General features: G+C 34.1%; 1 protein-coding gene across 7 annotated transcripts in view; it reads right to left on the minus strand.

Annotated features, from left to right (window-relative positions):
- The window catches only part of LOC143229108 (uncharacterized protein C2orf42), a 100,964-nt gene that overhangs the window by 1,841 nt on the left and 74,111 nt on the right, over positions 1-25,012 (minus strand). For 6 of the 7 annotated variants that reach the window (XM_076460948.1, XM_076460953.1, XM_076460949.1 and 3 more), the window contains 3 exons: positions 22,804-22,905; positions 20,145-20,353; positions 2,352-2,514 (listed from right to left, as the gene is read on the minus strand). In XM_076460948.1, coding sequence (XP_076317063.1) covers positions 2,352-2,514; positions 20,145-20,353; positions 22,804-22,905 — 474 coding nt within the window. Of the gene's footprint in view, positions 1-2,351; positions 2,515-7,177; positions 7,225-20,144; positions 20,354-22,803; positions 22,906-25,012 lie in introns of those variants that run through there. The other variant, XM_076460954.1, reaches the window with a different exon arrangement.

Genomic DNA, 25,012 nt, shown 5'->3' on the forward strand with positions numbered 1-25,012 from the left:
GTCTTGAAGTCTAACGTGAGTTCAGAACTGGTGATTTTTTGGTGTAATTGTGGCATAGACTGTGGTCATTAAATGTCATAATTGATTTTCTATAATACTGTCAAGTCATATCATACAGATCAGTTGTTTGGTAGTATGCATATAACCATTTCACTACAATTCTCAATACATCAAAATAAGCTACCTTCAACTGCCTTTGCTAGTTTTCCAACATTTAAGTAGAACTTAAAACTTACTTTTCAAATATTATCATTAGATAAAAGTATCAAAAAATTTCACAAAATCTAAAACTAAAACTGAAGTAAGTATCAAACAAGCAAATTCTTTACATATGAAGATGATGTTTCTCTTTTAGAGTAGAAAATATGTGCCAAATTTCCTAAACCAGCTTTGAATTTTGAAAACATAGTTCATTAAGTGTATATGAAATTAATGATGTATTTTCAAACTGCACTCAGGTTTAATTTTCCACACTGTATTAAATGTTTTTTTCCCTTTAAATTATTGATTTAGTATATAGAGGCAGATGTGTACAAAAATGGTCCAATTTTTCCAAGTGTTTAATACACAAAGTACACTCAAAACTGTATAAAATACACATTTATGGAAAATGATAAGTTAGATAAAAAGTATCTGAAGAAAACTAATCAAAACTACTCTAAATGAAAAAAAATATGTATGGAATTATTACATGATACCATTCTTTACTACAGGAGTATGGGCCATTACTTAAAATATTTTCAATACTTTTATCATTGTATTGTTGAAACTGTTCTATGTTTTAACACTGCTATTTTGCAAACAATGTTACAGTTTAACAAACATCAAAATTCAAAGAGAAGTTCACATTTTACATTTATAACAGAAACAGCAAAGAATGCTGACACAACATGCTAACACATCCTGCTTGATAGTTGTGTAATAAAGCACTTTTATTAATAAGACCAAGTAAGAGATATCAATATTTATTAATGGTTGTATCTGATTGAGATGGTATATCAAATATAAAACTGGTTAGCTATATTTACTAGAAAATGTACATTAGTTAAACTTCATAAAAGCATCTGTTTTTGTTCTCAACAAATTAATCAAATAAAAACAATTTATGATGTAAGATAATGTGTAATACAGAAAAGAATAAACAAAGTTGTAGGCTATCTCATTAAACAACTGTGATCAAAATCATGATGTGAAACTACAATTATATTTGTGATCAAGTGGTTTCTGCAATATTGAGTACCTAACAAAAAAAAAGATAAATTATAAATTAATTTAGTACTGTACTGATTAATGCTTTTCTACATTAGATATAACATGTAAAAGAGTTATTCAAAATTAAAAGTGCTCAAGTTTATTATATGCAAGAAAACTTATACACAATTTTGTTAAAGTTTAAAATTTTCTTAACAGACTAACGACACCAATAGATCTTTTTAACTGTATGGGTTTACATACTTTACTGTAATTATGTTCACCATAAGGTTGTGTATAAATAAAATTTATAAAAATGTTTATTCCAGCCAAACTTTTCTTAAAAAAAACAAACCTATCTGTAGTATTTAAATGTTTATTCACATCATATAACCTCTCTGATGTTATGACTGCTAGATTGTATTATAAATACAAAAACAACCAAAAAATTAACTTCCATCATTTAATAAATTTTGAAATATATATTAATTACTTAATGATATAATATTTCTGTTTGTTTGTTTGTTTTTGAATTTAATGCAAAGCTACTCGAGGGCTATCTGTGCTAGCCATCCCTAATTTAACAATGTAAGACTAGAGGGAAGGCAGCTAGTCATCACCACCCACTGCCAACTCTTGGTCTATTCTTTTACCAACGAATAGTGGGATTGACCATTACATTGTAATGCCCCCCTGGCTGAAAAGGCGAGCATGTTTGGTGCGACGGGAATACGAACCTGCGACCCTCAGATTACGAGTCACACGCCTTAACCCACCTGGCCATGCCAGGTCTGATATAATATTTACTGTGTTAATTGGCTTATAAAGATTTAGTATTTGAATACACAACAATATTTTAGGTAGCTTTGTGCAGAGAATATAGGAAACTATTTTCATTATTATGACAAAACAATATATGCATGTATGTATATATCCATATATACATTAATGTAGTAGATCTTTGTACAGCTCCTTTATTGGTCCAACAAGACAGAAAATTATGACGTTTCTATGATTATATATATGTCTTTTTATGCTCTTCCTACATATATACTAGGTTTTACTAATATTTGTTTAAATCCAAGAAATTTTAAAAAATTTAATCTATATTTTCAATGAAAGAAATTATAAGGAAAATTATAATGAAAATACATTCTTACCAACTTTAAGAAAAGTCTTGAGCTCAAAGGGTTTTATCAGTGGTGTGTTTTGTGTTTTACAGAAATTTTCTGCAAGCTCCTCAACTTCCATACTTGGTTGTTTGTACAAGTCATATGTCCCATCTCGGTTTTCCACAAAACTACGGGTTATTTCCAATGGCATCTATGTGAAAAAAGTATCATATTAATAGTGCTATGAAAAGAAAAGTATTTAAAAAGAAAGTACACAAAAAGAGAATATTTTGTACCAAAGCATTTCATATGATGAAACATTTATAAAAATTACTTATGACAGTACAACTTCTTTCTTTCAAAACCACCTAAAAGAAGTTCTTACGGTATGAATTGCTGTGTCTTAGTAAGTGATACATTTTAAAACTAAAAGTCTGATTATGATTAGTCTCAAATTTAGTATCTGAGTTAGATCTTACAGTGTATACTGACAGCAGTAGGAGGGGAAAAAAATCAACATTTATTAACAATTCTATCTCCTATAACTGTAAATTGTTTAGACATACATAAGGAAACATTATGAATTTAAGAAATTTTTAAAAAATGGTCATGTGAAATTAAAGATGTTTTTCAATGACAGAGAGCATCAGAGACTACTACAAGTTAATTTATGTTCACCAAGATTTACAAACTGAAAACACAACTTGAAAAAGCTGGGACTATATAAACAAATGTCAAATAACCACAATTTGCATCCAGAAAAGATCAGATTTAATTTTGACCTCTAGTGTTAACATGAAATTAAAACTTTTAAAATGTCAACCTTCAATTAATATTGGGAGAGGCATATTTCAACATAAACTTGTTTGATAATTTCTAATTATACAACAGGACCATTCATGCATAGACTTGACACATTTAAAAATTGTTAAATTATATGAAGAAATATATAACTTGCAAGGGTATCAATTCACACTGAAGCTACACTAACAGTTAAGTCTTTATTTTTAATTAATGTTGATGCAACAAGCAAGTTACATTTACACTTTCAGATGGGTCCATTGTACAAAAGTTAACATTTTCTTTACCTAAAAATGTATTTCTGGTAAATACTCATCTCTTCATACACTTCTTTTTCATGCAACTGTTTTACACATTTGCATCTCACTAGCCATTAAGCAACTCCCATTTAATCTCACAAGATTTCTCATGAACTGAACTTCTATATAATGGTGTTATTAAATTGCAAAGTCCCACAGTAACAGAATGGTGACACACTAACTTCCTCTGTGCTTTTGCACTTGTCAATCTTCCTTCTTCAGCAAGGCAAGGAACACTGAGATCCATCAAAAGTGGAAAGGAAAGGTGGAAATGTATGTGAAGAAGCATCCATTGGAAATGTTCTCAGGTAAGGAAAATGTAACTTCCAAACACAATACACACCCATTCAAACATTTAAGCTAGAATCACACATAGAAGTAATGAAGGGACAGGTGCAATGATATACCTAGCTGAGTTCCCTTCAGAAAGTGCCTGAAGGATACCTATGGATCATGACACCTTTGGCAAGGGCTCAATAGACAATCAACCATGTGAGACCACATCTCCTGTCTTCCAGGGTATACTTTTCACCCAGGAAGAAGGGGAGGAACAAGCAAATGAGACCCATATGTTACAGGTGTGGGCAGAAAAAAAAACATGGTCATCTGAGTATTTGCATACAAGAGTTTGAATGGCCAATTTATGCAATGTGGTTTGATCACATTCAGATTGCACCTTGTGCTCACCTCAACTCTACCATCAGACTACTAGATCAACAACAGCTGTTGGAGGATGGGACAGAATTTATGATATAGTGTGTGGAATAATTTGCATGTGCATGTGTATGCCTCTACTTGATAAACAGACACAAACTGGAAAAGAAAGGTATGGTTTATTAGTACATGGTCACCTTGGGTCTACTGGGCAATCACAGGCCACAGGAGGAGGGCATATTATTGTATTATGTGCTTGCTTTAATTCTACTGTGCAGACTGAGGTCACAGGAGAAGGGCACAAAAGTAATAAGTATAGACATACGAAAGGTGACCTGCACTACAATGGCAACATCACCACCCCACTTCCATCTGATTGTTACCCCTTGTTCAAGCTTTGGCACTAAGTTCCAGTTGGTAAGGATTATCCATGGACCATCACCTAATGAATAGCAACTTTAACTCAGTTGCCCCAGACAGATTAAAATGCATATTAAGATGTTTGGGAGGTTTATTTTTACAATTTTACTAAATAACTTCCTTACTTCTGATGTCAAATCAAATTGGCATCAAAACATAATTTATAACTGAAATGTTAATATATGTTTTAATTTCCTAATTTAAAAGCAAATACACAGAAAAAAAAAGCTAAATATTGTTTTGTGTTTCACATAACATGTGCCCTTGTCTTAGCACTCTTTTGTTTTAAAATCTTATTATGCTTATACCAGAATGTGCATAGTGACTAGCAAATTAGAAATTCAAGATATGGATAAGCTAAATATGAAAGAAGAACCTCCCACCACTAGGATTTGCTGAAGTGTCCATTATGTTTAGCAAATCTACTAGAGTGGCTTCTCCCAATAATCCATTCTTTTAAAATCTTTTGTCTACTTCTACCTATTACTGAGTAGAATAGCTTTATAACTAACAGAAAGTGCAGACTTCTGCATAAATCTGACAGTCACTTGTAAATAACTTGAAGGAAAAAGTAATAACTTCATTAAAAGTGTTGAAAGGTAATGACTAAGTTGTTGCTCTGAATAGGAATGGGATTTTGGTTTGTTAAAACTTATATTTAAAGCCTACAAAAATGAATATCTCTTCAAACACAAACTCCACTTGAAAGAATAAATAAGGTTTAGCATGTGTGACACCTCAGCTCAATATTTTGTAATACCATAAGTACTCGAAATTCTTCTTTTTCAATGTGTTTTTTATTTATTGTTCTATGTTTTAAGAAAACAACAAAACTTTTGAACATTTATGAGTAGATACTAGATTTGCAAAATATCTGTAATATAGTTAGAGATTTGTATTTTGTAGACCAATATAGAGTTGTGCCTATTGAATGTGTGATATTGTAATTGTTTAAACTAATGTAAAATAAAAGTAAATTATACAAGGTCAGCTATTTTACAAATGTCTGAGAAAATAATGTTATGCTTTATAAAGAAGACTACATTTAGAAAGCTTTCATAAAATGTCATATGTAATTTTACATAAGTAAATCATTTTCATTATGCTTAAAATGTTGACAGCTATCAACTATAGACATCTCTAAATTAAACACAATGTGACAATCTTGTCAGCCATTCTGTACACACAAGAGAAATATGCTGTTAGTATATAAACAGTTAACAGACCAAATGATGTCATTTCTCGATAGTATTTGTTTGTGTGCACTTTTTTCAATATTAACTATTTGTTGTTATGGCAATAAGAGGTTATGTAAATAACCCAAATACATATCCTGTCTTATAAGTGGTAAATTACTGTTGGGCCTCAAATTATGAAATTGACTTTAGATGAACAATTTGAAAGGATAATAAGCAAAACTGGAAAATGTGGATTGATATTATTGGTAAATTTATTGGAAACAACAAGGATCCAACTTATGAAAATATTGTCAATAACATGTTCAATAAATTCAAAGAGTTGGGTTATAAAATAAGCTTGAAAATTCATTTCTCACACTCATACACTGACCATTTCCTTAAAATCTCAGTGCCATCAGCAAAGAACAAGGAAAACGATTTCATCAAGAAACCAGAGAAATTGAGAGGAGGTATCAGGGAAGTTGGAACATCAGCGTGATGACTAATTATTGCTGGTCAGTGAAACAAGGTGTTCTAGATGCAATATATAAAAGAAAGTTCACAATAAGTAGTTTTGAGGCTAAATGACATAGATTTCACATGCATACACACGAAAGAAAAAATCAGGATGAATGAGGACACATTTGTTTAACATAAATGTCATTCCTTTTTCTTCAGTTTGTTTATATTCTTGTTAATTTGTGTTCATTGTGGTAAACAAAATAATAATCTGAACTAAGTAAGTTTTTTCTTTTCCAAATAGAAAAAAATGAATGTTATTTTAAAAATTTGTGTACTTGAATTTTGAAAAGTCCATTAATCAAATCAAAACAGCTTTTATGAAGTTTAAACTTGCAGGCCTGTGTTCATTATTCAAAGAATTGCAGTATTTATTGTATTGGCACTGAATGATATAGTAAATGTTTTGACAGATTCAAAATACAATGTTATTGCTCTGGAGAACTCTTGTTGTAAACACTGTAGGATATATACATAAGCTTGATTTTACATTTTGTTGTTGGTATAAATGTTTTCACTGACTGTAAGTGCAGGGTAATTATTCTAACTTTTCCTAGAAAACAATGTAGGATATATAATACATTAGAAATCATGCTCTTGTAGCAGGGTCAAGTCGACGACCTTTTTGTACGTGTTTTTTTGCCTTCTAGTGTTTTTTATTATGGTGTTGAGTAAACAGTCCACTGACACAAGTGGCAATTTACTGTTTTATTTTTGGTGAGTCTCTACTTCAGTTGTTGGCAGTAAAATAAAAATAAATGTTTAGTAATTCAAACTCTCAAGAACTACAGTTGCTAATTATATTTCTGATTTTATAACTTTTCATTATACTTTGATTTATCTACAAGCTAAAGAACCAAGTTATTATTGAGGTAAAGGAAATGAGATATTGCATTAAAAATTATAGTATGGAACTATAACAAGTACAAAAGTGGTAACAAGGTTGGCCAATTTGACTGAAGCCATGTGGAAAAAGTTAAGAGAAAAGGGAAGAAGTACTTACAGTGGTGAAACCTGGATAAAGCATCTGGATCCCTACTGGTCCTAAAACTGGAAAGGTTACTTGTTAGTGACAATGCAATGGGTTACTACTTATCCCTATTTTTAAAATCTGCAAACATGAGCCAGGGAAGCAGACAAAGCACCCTTTTGTGTTAGAATAACTATGATCTGTACTGGACAACAGACAGATATATAAATATAGCATGAGAATATCTCACAGTGGATTTATACAGGGCAGGTGGTATAAGCACTTTCTGTTATCCTGACTTGTTATCTTGTTGGGATACTATAAGCAATTGCTAAAAAAGAAAGAAGGAAATATATTCACTGTCTAAAGAAAATGAACAGACTGTAGGAAGACAAATGGAAGCAGACAGTAACCTACACAAGAGAATACAGTGAGTGACAATGGCGTGAGTGGTGGTTCACATACCAGCCACTGGAAACTAGCAGCATGTGAATGAGTGAGTTAACAAATATGATGGGATGAAATGCAGAACAGCATGTGAGAAACCAAACACAGAAACTGACAAATCCAACCTTTAAGAGTAGAAAGATCTCACTGGTGAAAAAGGAATCCCAGGAAACAAAGCACTGAAGACAGAAACCTTGAAAGTAAGAGATACAATCTAAGTAGCTACAAACAACAAGAACCAGATACAGACTTATCCATGTCTGATTCAAATAGAAGAAAGAAAGACAGAGAAAAGGAGTGGTCACCTTCCTGAATGGCTGAAGTCTTAGGGTTAAGTCAGGATAAGAAATATACAAATAGTGGACAAGGAAAATGTAAGAGTAGATAGCACAGATATCTAAAAAGAGAGCAACCACAGGTGAGAAGTAAAAAGAGGTCTTGAGAGAATGTATATAAACTGCAGGTTGTCAATATATAGCTACCAGAGGCACAGGTTTCAGAATAACAATGAGATCCCATTTTGGGTCTATTGATAAGGAACAAGGTGGAGAGAACTGGAAATATCTTGTGGTATGGAAAAAGGTAAAATAAAATAGACAAGGTCAAATAACGGGTAAAGTTTCCAAAAGAGAGCATGCACAAAGAAAACCTAGGGTATACGGAGATCACTCTGTAGACAGAACATGATCTTTATGAGAGAGGCAGTCTGCAACCAGATTAGTAGTGCCTATTATAAAGTAGAAATAAGACAGAACCCATAAAGAAATGGCCCAAAAAAGAAGGTCTATGGTTTGAAAACAAAGGTACTGGATTGAGTATTCCCTTAGAGGTTGATACAGGAAACAACTGTAAAGTTGTTAGAATGGATCATAACATAATGATTCACAAGAAAAGATAAGAAATAAAAGTATACCAAACAAAATGCTAGAAGACTGAATTCATTAATATTGAGAGAAGACTCAACCTGGGTTCATGTGTCTGACGTGAAATCCTCATTTAGAGATCCTGCATAACTAGAGCGAAGCACCAGCAAAGAAGTACAAGTCTGATTTAGGTGGCAGTAAAGGAGCACCATTGATGATTTTGAATTCCACTAGTTGTGAAAAGTTGGTTGATTGATTTAGTGTTTTATGGCACAAAGCAGCTAGGCTATCTGAGCCAAACATCTGGTAAAAATTAAATTTATTAAAATTCATAAAAGGAAAAACAAACCAAAGTTTACAAAAAAACATAAATAGCATAAAATCAATGTTTACATCTACAATGTTAAGAGAAAAACTACAGTAATACAAGCTGCAAAAGACTTTCTGTAGCATAACTGCAGTTATTATAACTCGCTAGGAAGACAAAAAGGTAAGTACAAAAATCACCGTCAGTCACCTGAAGTTGGCCTTTCCAGTCCTGGTTCCAAGTTATTTGATGTTATGGCCATTTTTGAAAAGTAAAGTGATAAAAGTTTTAAAAGACTTGTAGCAAATTTTTAATAATAACAACTCACCAGAATAACTAACGGGTAGTTCAAACAGCAGCGTTACTAACTTGAAGTTGGTCTTTCCAGTACTGGTTTCGAATTATTTAACATTACGACCATTTTCTAAATTCAAATTGAATTAGATGGACTTTGATTCTTAAAAGGGAATCATGATAAAAAAGGCCTAATGTATAAATTAAAAAACTTAAATAGCATTAAAAAGATTAATGTCCTTTAAAAAACTAAAAACATTACCAAGGTGGCCAGTGTCACCATCACCAATAACACTGTCTAACATTGTGAACACACCTTGTGACAGAACATGCTTAAAATGGTGCTGTCATTGAGAGTCGTAACGATGGCAAGACAGTAAAATGTGGCTTATTGTGATCGCGAATACCAGCATGGCCCGGTATCAAAAAAAAAATAGATAGAAGTATATGTTAAGGAAAAATAGACCAGTCGGTTTTAAATATCAGCAAGAACAGGGTGTGAACTAACGTGAAGCAATTCCAGGGCCAATAGAGAACTAAACGAGTTAGTATAAATAGTGCAGTTTGAGTACTGCTTAGCTTCTATGTGATCCATGGCAAGAGAAATGGCATACAGTTCAGCAGTGAACACAGAAGCTGTAGAGGAGACTCTGCATGCAACCACCAAACTGCAACAAACCATGGCAGAACCTACACAGTCACCTGATTTCGAACCATCTGTATAAATAGAAATAGAAGGATGGTTCGAAAAAGGTTCAGCAAATAGCAGACAGTATTTCCAATCAGGAATGTCTACTTTTCTCAGATGACTTAAAGAAAGGTCACAACTGGGAACTGCAAGAAGCTATGGTGGGATGGGCTGACCAGTGGATACTGCAATGTTATCCAAGGACAGACCCAATTCATCCAACAACACCTGGATATGAAGACCAAAAGGAGCAATGGCAGACCATCTGTTCTCAAAATGCATGGCTCACCGAGGAAGAAAAACACAACCCCAGGTGGGATGCTTTGGTAAGGAATGAAGTTTTGAAGCATATAGTAAAGACAGTTGCAAATGGTGGAGGTGCAAAGAAGGTTTATGTGACGTGATGTATAAGCTCTGAACTGGGGAAGTGCAGAAAGCCCCAGTGCAGAGCCAAATTCCTTGATGATGAATGGGGCCCAGCATCTTTAAGACAGAGGGTCTAGCAGAGCCATAGACCAGTGATCCATAGTCAAATTTTGATTGAATAAATGCGTGATATATCTTTAGCACAGAACATCAATCTGCTTCCCAAGTGGTGGAAGAGAGGATGCAAAGGATGTTCAGTGCTCTTGTACATTTGACCTGTAGTACTTGATGTGTGGTATGAAGCTCAGCTTAAGGTAAAAGATAAGCCCCTAAGAACTTTGTCTCAGGAACCACAGGCAGCACAACTTCACTGATATGGAGTTCAGGATCAGGATGAATACAAAAGTACATACAAATGGTTTTAGGAAGAGAGAAGTTAAAGCCATTTGCTGTGGTCCACTTCAGTAAGTGATTGAGGGTAGTCTGTAGCTGCTGCTAAACATACCTCATGTTGAGGTAAATAGATAGAAGTAGATGTTAAGGAAAAATAAACTTTCACATCTCATGTCAGTCATCGACAAGGAGCCTGTTTGCAACAGTGAGAGGGAGTTGTTCAGTGATGGCGTTAATTTTTTATACTGAAAAGTGTGACACTCAAAACACAGCCCTGTGGGACTCCAAGTTCCTGTAGAAAAGAATAGGAAAGTGTAGAAACAACATGAACTTTGAATCTCCTGTCCATCAAAAATTTTTTAATAAAAATGGGCAAATGGCCACATAACCCATATGTATGGAAGTCTCACAAAATGTCATACCTCCATGTTGTATCATAAGCCTTCTCAATATCAAAGAATACTGATACAAGATGTTGTTGTTTGAGAAAGGCTTCTCTGATTGACATTTCAAGTTGAATCAGGTGGTCCATGCTGGAGTGCTGTTGTCAGAACCCACACTGGGTGGGCAAGAGGGTTGTTTGATTTGAGGCACTGAACAAGACGAGCATTAACCATCCTCTCTAAGGTCCAACAGAGACAGCTCTTCAAAGCAACTGGGAAGCAGTCTGAAGGAATGTTGGGATCCTTCCCAGGCTTAGAGAAAGGTAGGACAATAGCCTGGTGCCAAGCATCAGGAAAAACATTCTCCTGCCAGATCCAGTTAAAAACAATCAGAAAAATAGCAAAAGAAGCAGGAGATAGATGGTGCAGCATTTCATTGTGTACATCATCAAGTCCAACTGATGAAGGGCCAGTTTGAGTTCCACCAGTGTAAAGGGTCGATTATAGTCATAAAGACAATCAGTTCAAAAGGAAAGAGGTGATCACTCTGCTCAAGTCTTGATGACTAAGAAGGTGGAAAAAAGAGCAGAAGTGCTAGATACATGGCAAAAGCTTTCACCTAGAGTATCAGTAAAGCTCCAGGTATCAGCTACTTCCTGGCCATCAGGGAGTAAGATCGAGAGGTGGACAGAATTAAACTGCCCACTGACCTTTCGAATCTTGTCCCATATGACTTTCAAACTGGTGGTAGAAGATATGCTGGTTGTGAACTTAATCCAAGATTCCTTTTGGCTTTGATGTCTTACCCACCGAGCATGTACATGGGTCTGCTGGAAAGCGATGCAGTTCGAGAGTGTGGGATATCTATGGAAAGTATTCCAGGCCTGTTTTTGAGCCTTCCTTGCCACATGGCAGGCAGGATTCCACCATGGATGAGGATATAGTGGAAAACATGTGGAGGTTTTAGGAATACATTGACCATATGCTTGTATAATACAGTCAGATATTCCTACCACACAGTCATGTATTGATGGCTTACAGATGATGGCAGGATCAAGTTCTGCGAGAGCAGTGAAAGAAAGCCAGTTTGTGTGATCCAGCTTCAACTGGGATATGCGGTTTGGGTGGCATCGACCACGGCCAGTCTCTCTCAAAATTATAGGAAAATGATCACTACCTTGTGGATTATTGTCATCCCTCCATGAAAAATGGGAGAATAACGAATAGGAACAATTGGAGAGATCAATAGCAGTAAAGGACTGACTAGGTGCATGAAAATACATAGAAGAACCAGTATTGAAAAGAAAAACGTTGTGATCAGAGAACATACGCTCTACAGAGCGACCCCTCCTATCAATATCAGCACTTCCCTCCAGAAGGGATGATGCCCATTAAAGAGAGATGGCAACTGTTCAATGAGAGCATCATAGCCTGATTGATCATATGTCTCCCCAGGCAACAGGTAGAGAGAACGAACAGTAATGGTATGACCCAAGGAAACATGGATGGCTACGGCCATCAAGGGTGTGCCAAGTGGCAAAGAAAGGGTGGGCTCATGCTGATCAGCCAACAGTGCCACCCCTCCAAGCACTCATCCATTTCTCAGCCTGTCATTTATGTACACAAAACCACTGAAAAGTGACTGTATCAGCAGTTTTCAGAAATATTTCCTGTAAGGAAAGACACACAGGATGGTAGGAAGCAATCAGTGGTTTGATACCATACAGATTAGAATGTAAACCTCGACAGTTCCATTGTATCAAGATTGTAATTTTTAATTACATGTAGGCAAATTGGGTGGAGAACCCTTCTGTTTACAACTGTGTCTTTTTCTCTTACTGTCCTTATTCAAGGTACCTCCATGGATCCTGCCCTAGGTTGACTGGGCAGGTCTTTGCTGTTAAAAGGGGATTCCAGTGACTGAGGACATGAACGAATAATTGTTTTGTAACTTGGGGTGGGAGAATATGTATCCAAGGAAATGCCTGTACCCAGAAGCAAAGGAAGTGGATCTTGGAATTTGTTGGAATATATGTAAGGGAGAGAGATAGGTGTTGAAGTTGATTCGTCTACTTTTTTAACCATGGAGGCCAAAAGACTTTTCATTTGTTTTAAGAATGATTCTCTTGGAAGCACAGAGAGATCTGTCTGCATTTCCACTGCAGTTGTGGAATGAAGTGCAGCAGCATATGTCCAAGATGAAGTAGTGAATAGCAACTTTCGAGCCTCAGGATAAGTAATGTTATGAATCCTTTTCAAATGCTGCAACTCTCTTTCTTCCAACCATTTAGGGCAAGAACAAAAGTAGGATGGATGACAGCCATTGCAACTGACACAATGAGGGTCCTTTTCACATTCATAGGTATCATGGTCCTTGCCACCACAACAAGCACATGTCAAGAAACCACAACATGACATATTTGAGTGATCGAACCTCTGACACTGGAAACATCAGAGAAGGTTTGGAATGTATGACCGTAACCTACAATTACAATAACCTGCCTTGATAGTGGTAGGTGGACGTGGTGATGTAAATGTCAGAATGAGGATACTGGTCGGAATCATAATTTCATCTTTATGAGTGAAGATATGCCTCACTGCAGAAACTCCTTGAGTGGAGAAAGAATCTCTGACTCGAGGATGTTCTTCAAATCCCTCTCAACAATAACTCCTCATGATGAATTCAAAGTAGCATGAGGTGAAACCTCAATAGGTACATCCCCAATTGCCTTTGAATGCAAGAAGAGTTCACTGAGTTGAGATGTTGATATTTCCACCAATATGTCACCAGATCGAAGCTTCTTTACTGACTTTGAAGAGCCAGAAAGTCCCTCTAGTTCCTTCTAAATGAAAAAGGAGACATTTGCCCTTCAGATTTGTCTGAAAGATAATGTAGGATAAGAAAATGAGGTATGACAGGTGTTACAGATGTTGAAGATTGCTGCTCAGAATCTTCAAGACGAGGTAGTTTACCTATGGACTGTTTTTCACTATTTTATATAAGTTTTCATTTGGAGAATTCATAATATAAAAAGGAAAATTTCAATTCCCAATGACCCCACCCACCGATGGGGATACACTATAATGTCAAACAAGGACACTGCAGCAATGCCAAGGTTTCATGAGCACTATACCCAAACACCAGCATCAGATACAATGCCCACAACATCCAACACTGGTACTTGGATGACCCAAGCCTAAATGGACCAGCCGACTGACCCAAGGGGCTACCCCAAGGTCGCCTGTCTACAAGAATTCAAGGCCAAAGTCGTGTGTTAGGGTTGGACCCCTCAACCACCAGGATCCTCTCCTCCCCTTCACAGGTCGTCACGCACGGCAAATACGTGGGTGGATGTTCAGATCCCAGAGGAGATAAACTGAAAGAACATAACCTTTCCTGGGAGATCCCCTCACCACATACAGGAATTCACACCAAGGGGGAGTGGTGAAAAAACTGTTGGAAAAGAAGAATATATGCAGAACCTAAAGGGATAAGTGGTTCTAGTTAAGTCATGGTCCCCACAAGCAAAAACTTTTCACACAGTATGAAGAAGATAGGTGATAATCTTGGTGATTATTAGTTCGATATCTCACAGGGGGGATTAAAGAGAGTGAGCACAGCTGAAAATGGAGTTGAAAAACACTCATAGATGAACAAGATAGGTGAAAATGATGAAATTCCTTAAGTGTTGATGAACACCACTTCCTTGAGACAGTGTACATAGCTAGGTTTGGGTGTACAAAGAAGAAAAACGTGATTACTTAGGAGAGGAGGAAGGGAAGAGAACCGGAGAAAAAGTTTGTGTAAGAAGTACAGTAACCTCTCTGTTTATGCAAAAGAGTGACAACAGTTATACAATGAGACAGATTTAGTAGACACTGCAACACTTGATGAGCCTGACACAAGGTAGAAGAGAAAAATTGAGAACTGAAAGACAGGATAAAGGGAAGTAGGTAAAGGTGCAGTGGCAGAAAGTTGGGCTTGAAGCAGTGTAGAAACTAAGAAATGATGAAGGGCAACCTCTGTCACAAAACATAATCCAAATTCTCCCCAGGATGAACAAAAAAAGTAATTTCAGAAGCCTTACAAAAAAACACTCCAGTCCAAATGAATGTTTCTATCTCTCAGCAGACAAAAACATGTACAGACCCAACTGAAAGTGACTGTGACTCCCTCTCCCTCAACTGTAGAGAGATGCTAGATAGCAAAGTGGGGAGTAGGAAAACTCAAATTAGTTTTAAACCAGACATGCTTGGCTAACATTACAAAAGTTGCATTAACATGCACTCATGTCACTGTATCCAATAATATAAAACTGACCTTTACTGATTTTAGTCTTTACAAAGTGACCTATCTTAGCCATGCTTTAGTGGACTAGTATACTTTATGTTTGCATTACTGACAACAGTAATATGGAAATTCATACCCACAAATATCACGTTTAATTTAGTTTGAGTTTTTTTTAAAATTATAAGTATACTGAAATTCACAAGGTGGCAAAAAAATCATCCATAATGGGATGATGCATAACACTTTGTCAGAATGTGACCAATGCTTTTCAAAAAAACATAATTACATTGCACTGCACAACAATTTTTTTGAAAAGTTTTTGCTCATTGTAACAGGTACCTGGTGGGTATGCACAAATATAGTTTTGATTTTGCTTCGTCACATAAGAACTCTGAGAAATAGACAGTTAACTGTTTACCGGCAATAACGTATTTAATTGTGTTTATGTTTCTAATACGCTATTAAGTTCAACATAATTAAAAGTGTTTTGCTCCTGATTTTAGTTTGTATTTAATGTCCGGTGCATCATGTTGCAGTGTCCAACAGTAGTTAGCAAGAATTGACGGATTCCAATTGTCCTGATATCATTTTTCCATTGTAGCATTGTCCTGGTGAAATGGAAGATTTCGATGAAACAATACATGATGGGCAAATTTGGATGTGATTTTCGTGATCAGCAGTCAAAAATCTATAAGGAACACCCAACAGCGTTCCAGAAGCAAAAACTTTGTTGTGCAGTGGCATCAAAGTGAAGTGCTTGTATACAGTAACAAGAAATAGGGAGCATTGATGAGGATGGAGAAAGTTTCAAATTATATATTGCCAGGGGTATTTAAGAGGGGTATAAAAAACTGGAGCATGCAAGATCAATGCTGAGGCTGGCAAAGCCAATGTTGAAGAATAGCTACATTGTCAGTGCATGGTAAGTATGTTTTAGAATCAACCCTATCAAAATGATAAGCACCATTCAGGTGCCAAGTGCACATCCAAGCAAATGAAACACTAAAAAACAATAATAATCCTAACTCTACCTAAACAATTTTAACTCGGAAACATTTTAGAATTAAAAATTGTCCTTTTTTAACATTAATTTAGTGTAATTTACAGAGAAAACAAATCATGGTCATCTCAATGTTTATATTTTTTAAGTAACTTATTCCCTAATGAGAAAATTATTCATGCATTGCCTCTCGTATGGTTTTCCTCCTGTGTTGTGGCTTTATTATTACAGTTCTTGTTCCCACCTATTTAAGATGCCACTGTATGTGGCCTGAAAATTTACTAATGAAGCTCTGCTTTGAAAAATAGTTAAAGAGAATATTTAAATACAATGTTGTATAGTGTAATATAAACTGTTAAAATCAATGTGTAGAGTGAATACAGTAGTGAGTAGCATTTTCTGATTTCTTAATATACTGACTTACAAACAGCTCCTGTATGGGTAAATAAAAGAATCTAATGAAAACTTTTAAGAGTTAAAACCAAAGAATAGTTCTGAGAAGTCTATTGTAGATTCCTTAGATGTTCCTTTTTTGTAAAATCTTTCAAACTATATCTGTTTTAAAGCTACAGAAATTTCGTTCTATAACTTAGGTAAACTTAGTTAGGCTTAGCAACTACTTTAGATGATGGTATAATATTCTGATGTCTCCAATATTTATTTATTGCACATTAAATGCTAAGTTTGCTGTATCCAAAAACTGTACATAAGAAGCATATTACTTATTGAAAAGATTAGTTAGATGTAAATTTTCATCACAAATAACACTGTTAACACAAATCATGAAAGCTACTTAGACAGACAAAGATCAGCAATTATATTTTTAAATGCAAAGTTAAACTTCACTGATAAACTTTTATTAGTTTCTTCAATGTTTTTCATGATTTATGGTAGAAAGTAACGAATACTGCAATCAGTAAAATAAAGTATCGTGGAATATGTGTTAATGAACATCAAGTTCAAACTATCTGCATATACAAAATGGAACTTTTTGACTGACAATAAAAAAACAATAATTCTGAAATGCAAAAAAATTATTTGTTATACTTCTTCAAAACAGTCTCAAAATAAAATTTTGTAAATTTTAAAAACAAAACAATTATAGAAATACTAAATAAAATAAAGTTTTTAAAGTCAAAACTAGATATTATTTAGTAATTTTATACTACACTGAATGTAATGCAATTTGGTTACATAGTTCCATTATAAGAAGGTAAAATACTTAAAGAATATCAATTACATTCCTCCAGTTCAGGGGTCACCAAACAACGGCCCACGGGCCAGATACAGCCATCGAGGTCATTTTGTCTGGCCCACCAGTAGCTAGCCACTTGGAAATAAAAAGTGACATTTCATCAAATGTCTGACTGTCATAACAAAATAAATCACCCCGATGGTTGCTTTAAGCTGGCAAACACAAGACGTTATGATAAAAAGAAACAACGCTGTCACGCGCATTTTTAACCAAGAGGAAAATTCTTCTTTCGTCCTTCAGCCTGTTTATTCATATCGAGGCACGTATCTATGAAAGCATTAGGATTTGGAAAACAAGTACAGACTGAACCCTTATCCTATCGACTCGTCTTATAAATTCAGCAGCCTAGGGTAACTGCTTCAGCAAGCTCATTTTCTTAGTAGTCGGGTTATGCACTTTTCATAACTCCTTCTTAGGTAAGTGTCGTGGCAAAAGTATGTTTCAATATATTTTGTTTGTGCATTCTTGTACCAGTACAATACTTTTTTCACAGCATTCTGTGTTTTTCATTTTCAGATCCTGTTTTTTTCACCCATCGTTATGGCTTCTTTTAAAAGAAAAAAAGTAGACTCTGAGTGTCATGCTTTCAATGAAAAATTGGGAGAAAAGTACTTCTTTGTGGAAACAAAAACCCAGAAAGCTACTTGTGTGATATGCACCAAAAGTGTTGCTGTTTTGAAAGAGTACAATCTTCAGTGTCACTATGAAAGGAAACATCTATCAACATATTTGAAATTTTCGGGAAAGTTCTGTTCTGAGAAATTTGAATCCATGAAACATGTTTTTGAATCTCAAAAGAATCTCTTCACGAGAAAGTTTGCTGAAAATGAATCTGTCACTTGTACAAGTTACAAAATTAGTGCATAGGATGGCAGAGTGAGGAAAACCTTTTCCTGACGGCAACTTCATCAAAGAGTGTGTGATGGAAGCAGAAAATGAGCTGTGTCCTGAAAAAGCCAATTTCTTTTAAGGTATCAGCCTTTCAGCAACTTCAGTTGTACAGAGAGCAGAAGAATTTGGAGAGAACATCGCATTACAGATACACCAAAAAGCTAGAAACTTCCTATGGTATTCTCTGGCACTGGATGAGTCTACTGATCTCTTGAGTACGTCACAACTTCTCGTGTTCATTCGTGGAGTTAATTTGGACTTTCAGATCACAGAAGAGTTGGGATCAGTTTGCAGCATGCACGGTAGAACAACTGGAGAAGACATTTTCATGGAAGTGCATAAAACTTTCCAAGACTATAACCTTCAGTGAAATCAGCTTATAGGTGTAACAGTTGATGGAGGAAAAAAACATGGCTGGAGTATAGAAGGGTCTGGTGGGGTTGATCAGGAAACAGTTGAAAGATCTTCAACTCCCAAGCGCTCTGTTCATACACTGCATCATACATCAGCGAGCACTCTGTGGAAAAGACTTAGATATTTCTTGCATACTGAAACCAGTCATTTCTGCAACGAACTTCATTCGGGGTGATGCACTTAACATCGCCAGTTCAAAGCGTTTCTTGAAGAAATTGATTCAGATTTCTGTGACTTGGCTTATCACACAGCGGTGAGGTGGCTCAGCTGCAGTAAAGTCTTGTCTCGTTTTTATAAGCTGAGAAGAGAAACAGATATATTCCTTGTCGAGAAATATAGAACATCCACTTCTGTCGGATCCAACCTGGTTGCCATTTTTGGTTGACATCACATCCCACATGAATGAATTGAACTTGAAACTTCAGGGCAAGAATAACCTTGTCTATGATCTCTATAAAATCATTAAAGGATTTTGGAGAAAGCTGTCATTGTTTGAAGCACATTTGGAAGGAGGAAACCTCTCTCATTTTCAGTGTTTCAATGAGTTTCATGCTGGAATCACAGAAGATGTCAACCTGGAGTTTCAGAAAAAGATTATTGATGATTTAAATAAGTATTTTTTAGAGAGATTTTTGGATCTTGACAGAATCGGAAGTGACATTTTCCTTTTTCAGAATCTTTTTGATTGTGTCATTGATGACGTGCCAGTGGAACTTCAGCTGGAGGTCATTGATTTACAAGGAAATGATTTGTTGAAAGCAAAACACAGAGAGGGGCAACTTACTGAATTTTACAGCTGCATACCTGAAGATGATTTTCCAAAGCTGAAGCAGTTAACATCTGGTATGGCATCAGTGTTCGGAACAACTTATGTCTGTGAACAAGCATTTTCAAAAATGAAGTATGTGAAGTCGGTACATCGATCAAGGTTGACTGATGAACATTTGAAAGCAATTCTAATGATTGGATGCAGCAATTCAAAACCAAACATTAAAGATATTTTAAAAGCCAAACGCCAATTTCATAAATCTCACTAACTCTTTTGTGGCTTAGTGAAATTCAGATATGTACTCACTATGTGCAATGTAACCAATGATTTTGCTAATGTCATTTTCTTTGATAACTTTTCGGTAAATAAAAATGTTAATTGTATTTCTGTTTGTTTTTTATTATATGTGTGTATTGCATGCTACTCCCACATGGCTAATGTGGTATCCTAAACTTAGTGTTAAGTCTTTTACAGAGAGCTTTCGTTCTAGCTTATGAGTATTGAACAAAATGATCATGCGGCCCGTGCTTCTCATTGCCCAAGTAATCTGGCCCCCTATGAAAAAAGTTTGGTGACCCCTGCTCCAGTCTGAAAAATAATAGTAAAAACAATAGATCAAAACATCTATTAATCTATTACCTTTGGAGTGTCAAAAATCTGCTTGAGATGTATAATATTTGTAATATGCCATGTATATTTTAAGAAAGTACCCATTGGTAATTCATCTTTTCTTATAAAGGCTGTTGTTGAATTTGGTAGTCTTTTTTTCTTTCCACCAATAGCTATTCTCTGTTGTAGGCAATCTAGAAATGTTTCAGGGGCATGAAAAACCAAATGGTCAGGATGACCTGCAAATAGAGAAATGTAAATAAATGTCAATATACATACAAATGACAAAAAGTGAAAGACAATAATGAGAAAAAAATCAGTTAGTCTAGCTAAAAACACATAACTACTTATTTTTTCCCTTTATGGTATCACTAAGAAGTTCTTCAATTGTATGGCTTGATGGTTAGTATTGGTGGATTAGTGTTGTTATGCAAGACACAACAAGAAAAACTTGGATAAAAGATAATAAAAAATGAACTGACACACCTACATGAAAATTAGTAAAATGTTTTTCATTTACACATGTGATTATATTCTTTATTATCTTTTATTTAAATTGCATTGCACCTTGCCCAGACAAGTTAAACCTTCTTCCAGGAAACAAATATCAGCAGAAAGCTGTATTGAACTGCTAATCATTTGTCTAAAATGTTGACCACAGAATTATTCCTTTAGAAAGATTTTTCCCACTTCTTTGTACCTGTCAAATTTATGATGCCATAACTAATTGAATTTTGTCACTGTACTACATTTGCTAATGGCAAGTTTGCTTTGAGTATGCCATTCCATTGAAAGTCATCATCCGACACAACAGACACCAGTGCACGTATGCTGCAAAAAGTTACATTCTAACTTATTGGGTTGAGAAATAATTCGTGAGCGTTTTTTCAAGTTAAACAAATATATTCATAAATGAAACGCTTTCGCAAAATATTTCATGTCATTTGGTAGATAATTTTTTGCTCTAATAGATGGTGTGTTTGATTTTCATATGTCTTTAATTTTTGCTTTCATTTTCAGCTCATTAAATGGACCGTCAAGTGGACAAAATCGAGCATTTTCGACACCATCTGCTTTTCGCATTTAATTTCTTGCAATTTCGTTTAAAACAATGCATACTATATACCTAGGTATTACATGAAATAAAGTATCATAATAAATGTTTTGGGTGTAATGTGTTCATGCATTGAAGTATTGTATAGTCTTGCATGTAATGCTTGAATGAAATTATTTAAAAACGCTCACAAATTATTCCTCAACCAAATATATAAGCCAAACTTTACAACCATTTTTAATTGACCAAACTGTAAGGATAAGAAAATTTGTACTTGTTTTTCCATTTAACAAAGTGAAAAATGGTCAGTGAATTTAACTATTTATTAAAACATCTTTTTATGTTTCAGCCAATTACTATCATTTACAGAAAATACCAATTAGTTACTTATAACAGGAAAGAATCTTTTCTTGCCAAAGATACCATTTATGAGAAAGAACTTGTTCTAACCAAGAAATGTAAGTATAGTGACAGACAGCAACAGACTCTAATGATTTTCAAGTGTAATTAACAATTTATAGAAATTTGTTTTTGAAAAATTATTTACATCACTCTGGAAATAATTTATCTCAAGTTTATTGCATGGTAGCTTTCCTCAGTATTTGATTCTATTACCTTTCAGTTGTTAACTGGTGATAATATGAGATAAAATAAAACAAAAAATAAATTAGCATTTTATAAGGTATATTTCATTTCATTTTTTATCTGGTAATACAACTCTTCAAATCTTAAGAGTTTTTAAATTCTGTAATGTTGATTAGCCACAACACATCTGTGCTAAGTTAACTTCAAATTAAGAATGGCCATTAGCAAATAATAATTTAAATTTAGTTTTCAGTGTGGGGTTGGTGAGCAATCAGTCTCATAGATTGATTTGGTAAGGCGTAAACTGTTATTTAAGCCAACGTTAATCAATTCAGGCTTTCTACTGTTAGTCATAAAAACTATTTTAAAGTAGACTGAGTTCTCACACAACACTGTAATAAGTCATGTATACATAAAAAACACTTGTCACCATATTTTAAGCTGCTTTTATAGTTAATTCAGCTTCCAATTATTCTCATTCTTCTGAACATCAGAATAAGCTATATATGTGAAAGTAGACAATTATCAGACTACTTTCATCCTTTATTAAGATGTACGTAAATTTTGTCTGTGAATGCCTCAGTGAATGTGGTAGAATCAAGTTACTCAAAACAGATGTAACAGTGAGTGGATTGTGATGACGAGTGTGTTAAATTATTTTATACTTCAGTTAGTCAATAGGCCATTATTTGAAAATGTTAAACTTTATTAGCACAAACAACAATTATGCAAATCAAGCATTAACAGCATAAGCACTTCTGAGTTGTGTTTCAAGCAAGTATATCATAAGTGTAAACAAATTTCCATAGAACTGAAGATTTACAAAAATGAAGAGCTTTTAATGAGAAAAAAAAGAAATTCAAAGCCAAGTTTCACATACAATTACAAATACTTTAGAAATTTCTTTGAAGTGTTTGAGAATTCTTGACTTCTATATCATGTATTGTTTTTATACTTTTGATAACATTGCCAGAAATTTTAAAAATAAAATGACACTTCTCAATAAAATATAACCCACAAAGAGTTTCAAATAAGCCCTGAGATACTCACCATCAAATTGGTAATGCATGGTTTCGTTGATTTGTTCAGTAACACTTGCAAGCCATTGTTCAAAACTAATAGAAATTGTGGATTCATCAATAGGTACAGCTCCTAAACATTCATGAAGAGTCACAATTAGTTCTGTAGCTTTATATTGTTAGGAAGCTAAATTCTATGGATATTTGAACTCCAAATAAAATTCTGTTATAACTAGCTGAAGGTTACACTATAAATTATTGCCAGCCTCTGACCACATGTAACTGATTATCTGCAACAAATAACTGTCAATATTGTCACTGCCACTACCATCACCAACAGCAGCAGTAACACTGTCAGCAACATCATAAATTGTAGTAACAAAACAATAAGAGCAATCATTAATATAATTACTAAAATTTGCTGCAATCTGAAAGCTTGTTTTTCTATTTTATTTAAGCCAAAATCTAAGTAAGTAATTTATTTAATTTAAAACAAACTAGAAAACAAAGGAAAAAATACTACCTTTTACATTCAGTTTCACTCTTAATGTACACATCTCATTGCAGCATAAAAATATATGCTAATCCTTCAAGGAACTTAATATTTTTTTTGTAGGGGTGGAAAAAAATATAGAGTGAAAAATATGCTCTTAAAATTTCATTCATTATCCTTTTGAAATAACAATTTTACTATTTTAAATCTCTTTTAACATCCTAAATATTAGCAAAATATTAATTTGATGATTATAATAATGTTTGTACTAAATGTATTTTTAACCCTTTCTCAATGGGCTTGGTATAATATAAGAGTTAAGTATTTATACTCTAACTTTTCATACTGTGTGTGTACTTTCACAAAATTTGGTAGAATATTAGAAAGACTGCATATTGTTTGAACATATAAAATCATATTTTTAATAAAACTATGTGTGTGAAAATATAGTATATTACTAGTCCAAGTGTGAAGTGATTTTCATGTTATGATTAAAAAAATATTCTTCATTCAAAATATTGCAAATATTTTTTGTGTAATCTCTAAAATCTCCTAAATACATTTCAAACTTTTGTTTTCAGTAAAACTATATACTTGGTCCATTGTTCTCTCTACCCTAACTATATGGGATCTGTCAATTTGACCGACCTTGTAACCACCATAAAATATTAAGAAATAACTACTAATTATGTTTTTCATACTAGAATGACTATAAATTATAATATGAAAATACAAATGTTTAGTCTAAATATTTAAATTTTATAATATTATGTATTTACATATGTTTATTATATTGGCATTCCAGTCAAGTCTGGCTAACATTACAAAAGTACCATCAATGTGGTACACGTGCACTCATGTTACTGTATCCAATAATATAAAACTGACCTTTACTGGCTTTATTCTTTACAAAGTGACTTGTCTCGACTGTGTTGTAGTGGACTAGCATTTTGTAGAAGACAGCCACATTTCAATTATTATGCATTATATATGTATATAGGCTACTAATATTTATAAATACATTCTTATACTTATTTTTTTTAAAACGTGGAACAGTAAATAAATACATATAGCAGACAGTTATATCTTCTAGTTATGACCTTTGTACTTGTTCATTGCTAGTCATAGGTTGCTAAGCCTCATAAAAATTTTGCATGTAGTAGATGTGAAAGGGAATAATATTTTAGGTTTTATACATACATTTGAAATAATCAAAAACAATAAATTACTACTTCAATACCACAGAATTCCACTATAACTTATCAAACTTAGTAACTAAACTGTATTTGGGTCTAAAAATATGAAATTTTGAGCTTATTACAGTTTCACCTTATCTTTTCAAATCTATGTTTTAAAATAATCCTACTAAAATTAAGAAAGACTCAGAAAGAGACATTTAGAAGAAATGAGCCCTCACAAATAAATTATTTGACCTGAATTACTGACCAACCAGTTGTGGTTAATTTACTGTGGTGAACAATTTGTTGGTGATCAGTTAAAAGCAACCATGTGTCACAGACAACTAATTACAAATAAGATACTGGTTTTCACTAGACTGAAAGATAAATCCTCTCAAACAGTGCTTACACAAGAGTTAGCTACTTAGTAGTAGTATTATAGTGGAACAGTGTTAAGTTCTGTTAGTTATTTATAAAAAATTGTCATAGTAAATTCTGAAAACATGAGAAAATGAAAGTAATCAGAAGTAATCACTTTACAGTGCCATTTATGCCTAACAAAAGGGTAA

The sequence above is a fragment of the Tachypleus tridentatus genome, chromosome 10, assembly GCF_004210375.1.
Source record: "Tachypleus tridentatus isolate NWPU-2018 chromosome 10, ASM421037v1, whole genome shotgun sequence".
NCBI lineage: Eukaryota > Metazoa > Arthropoda > Merostomata > Xiphosura > Limulidae > Tachypleus > Tachypleus tridentatus.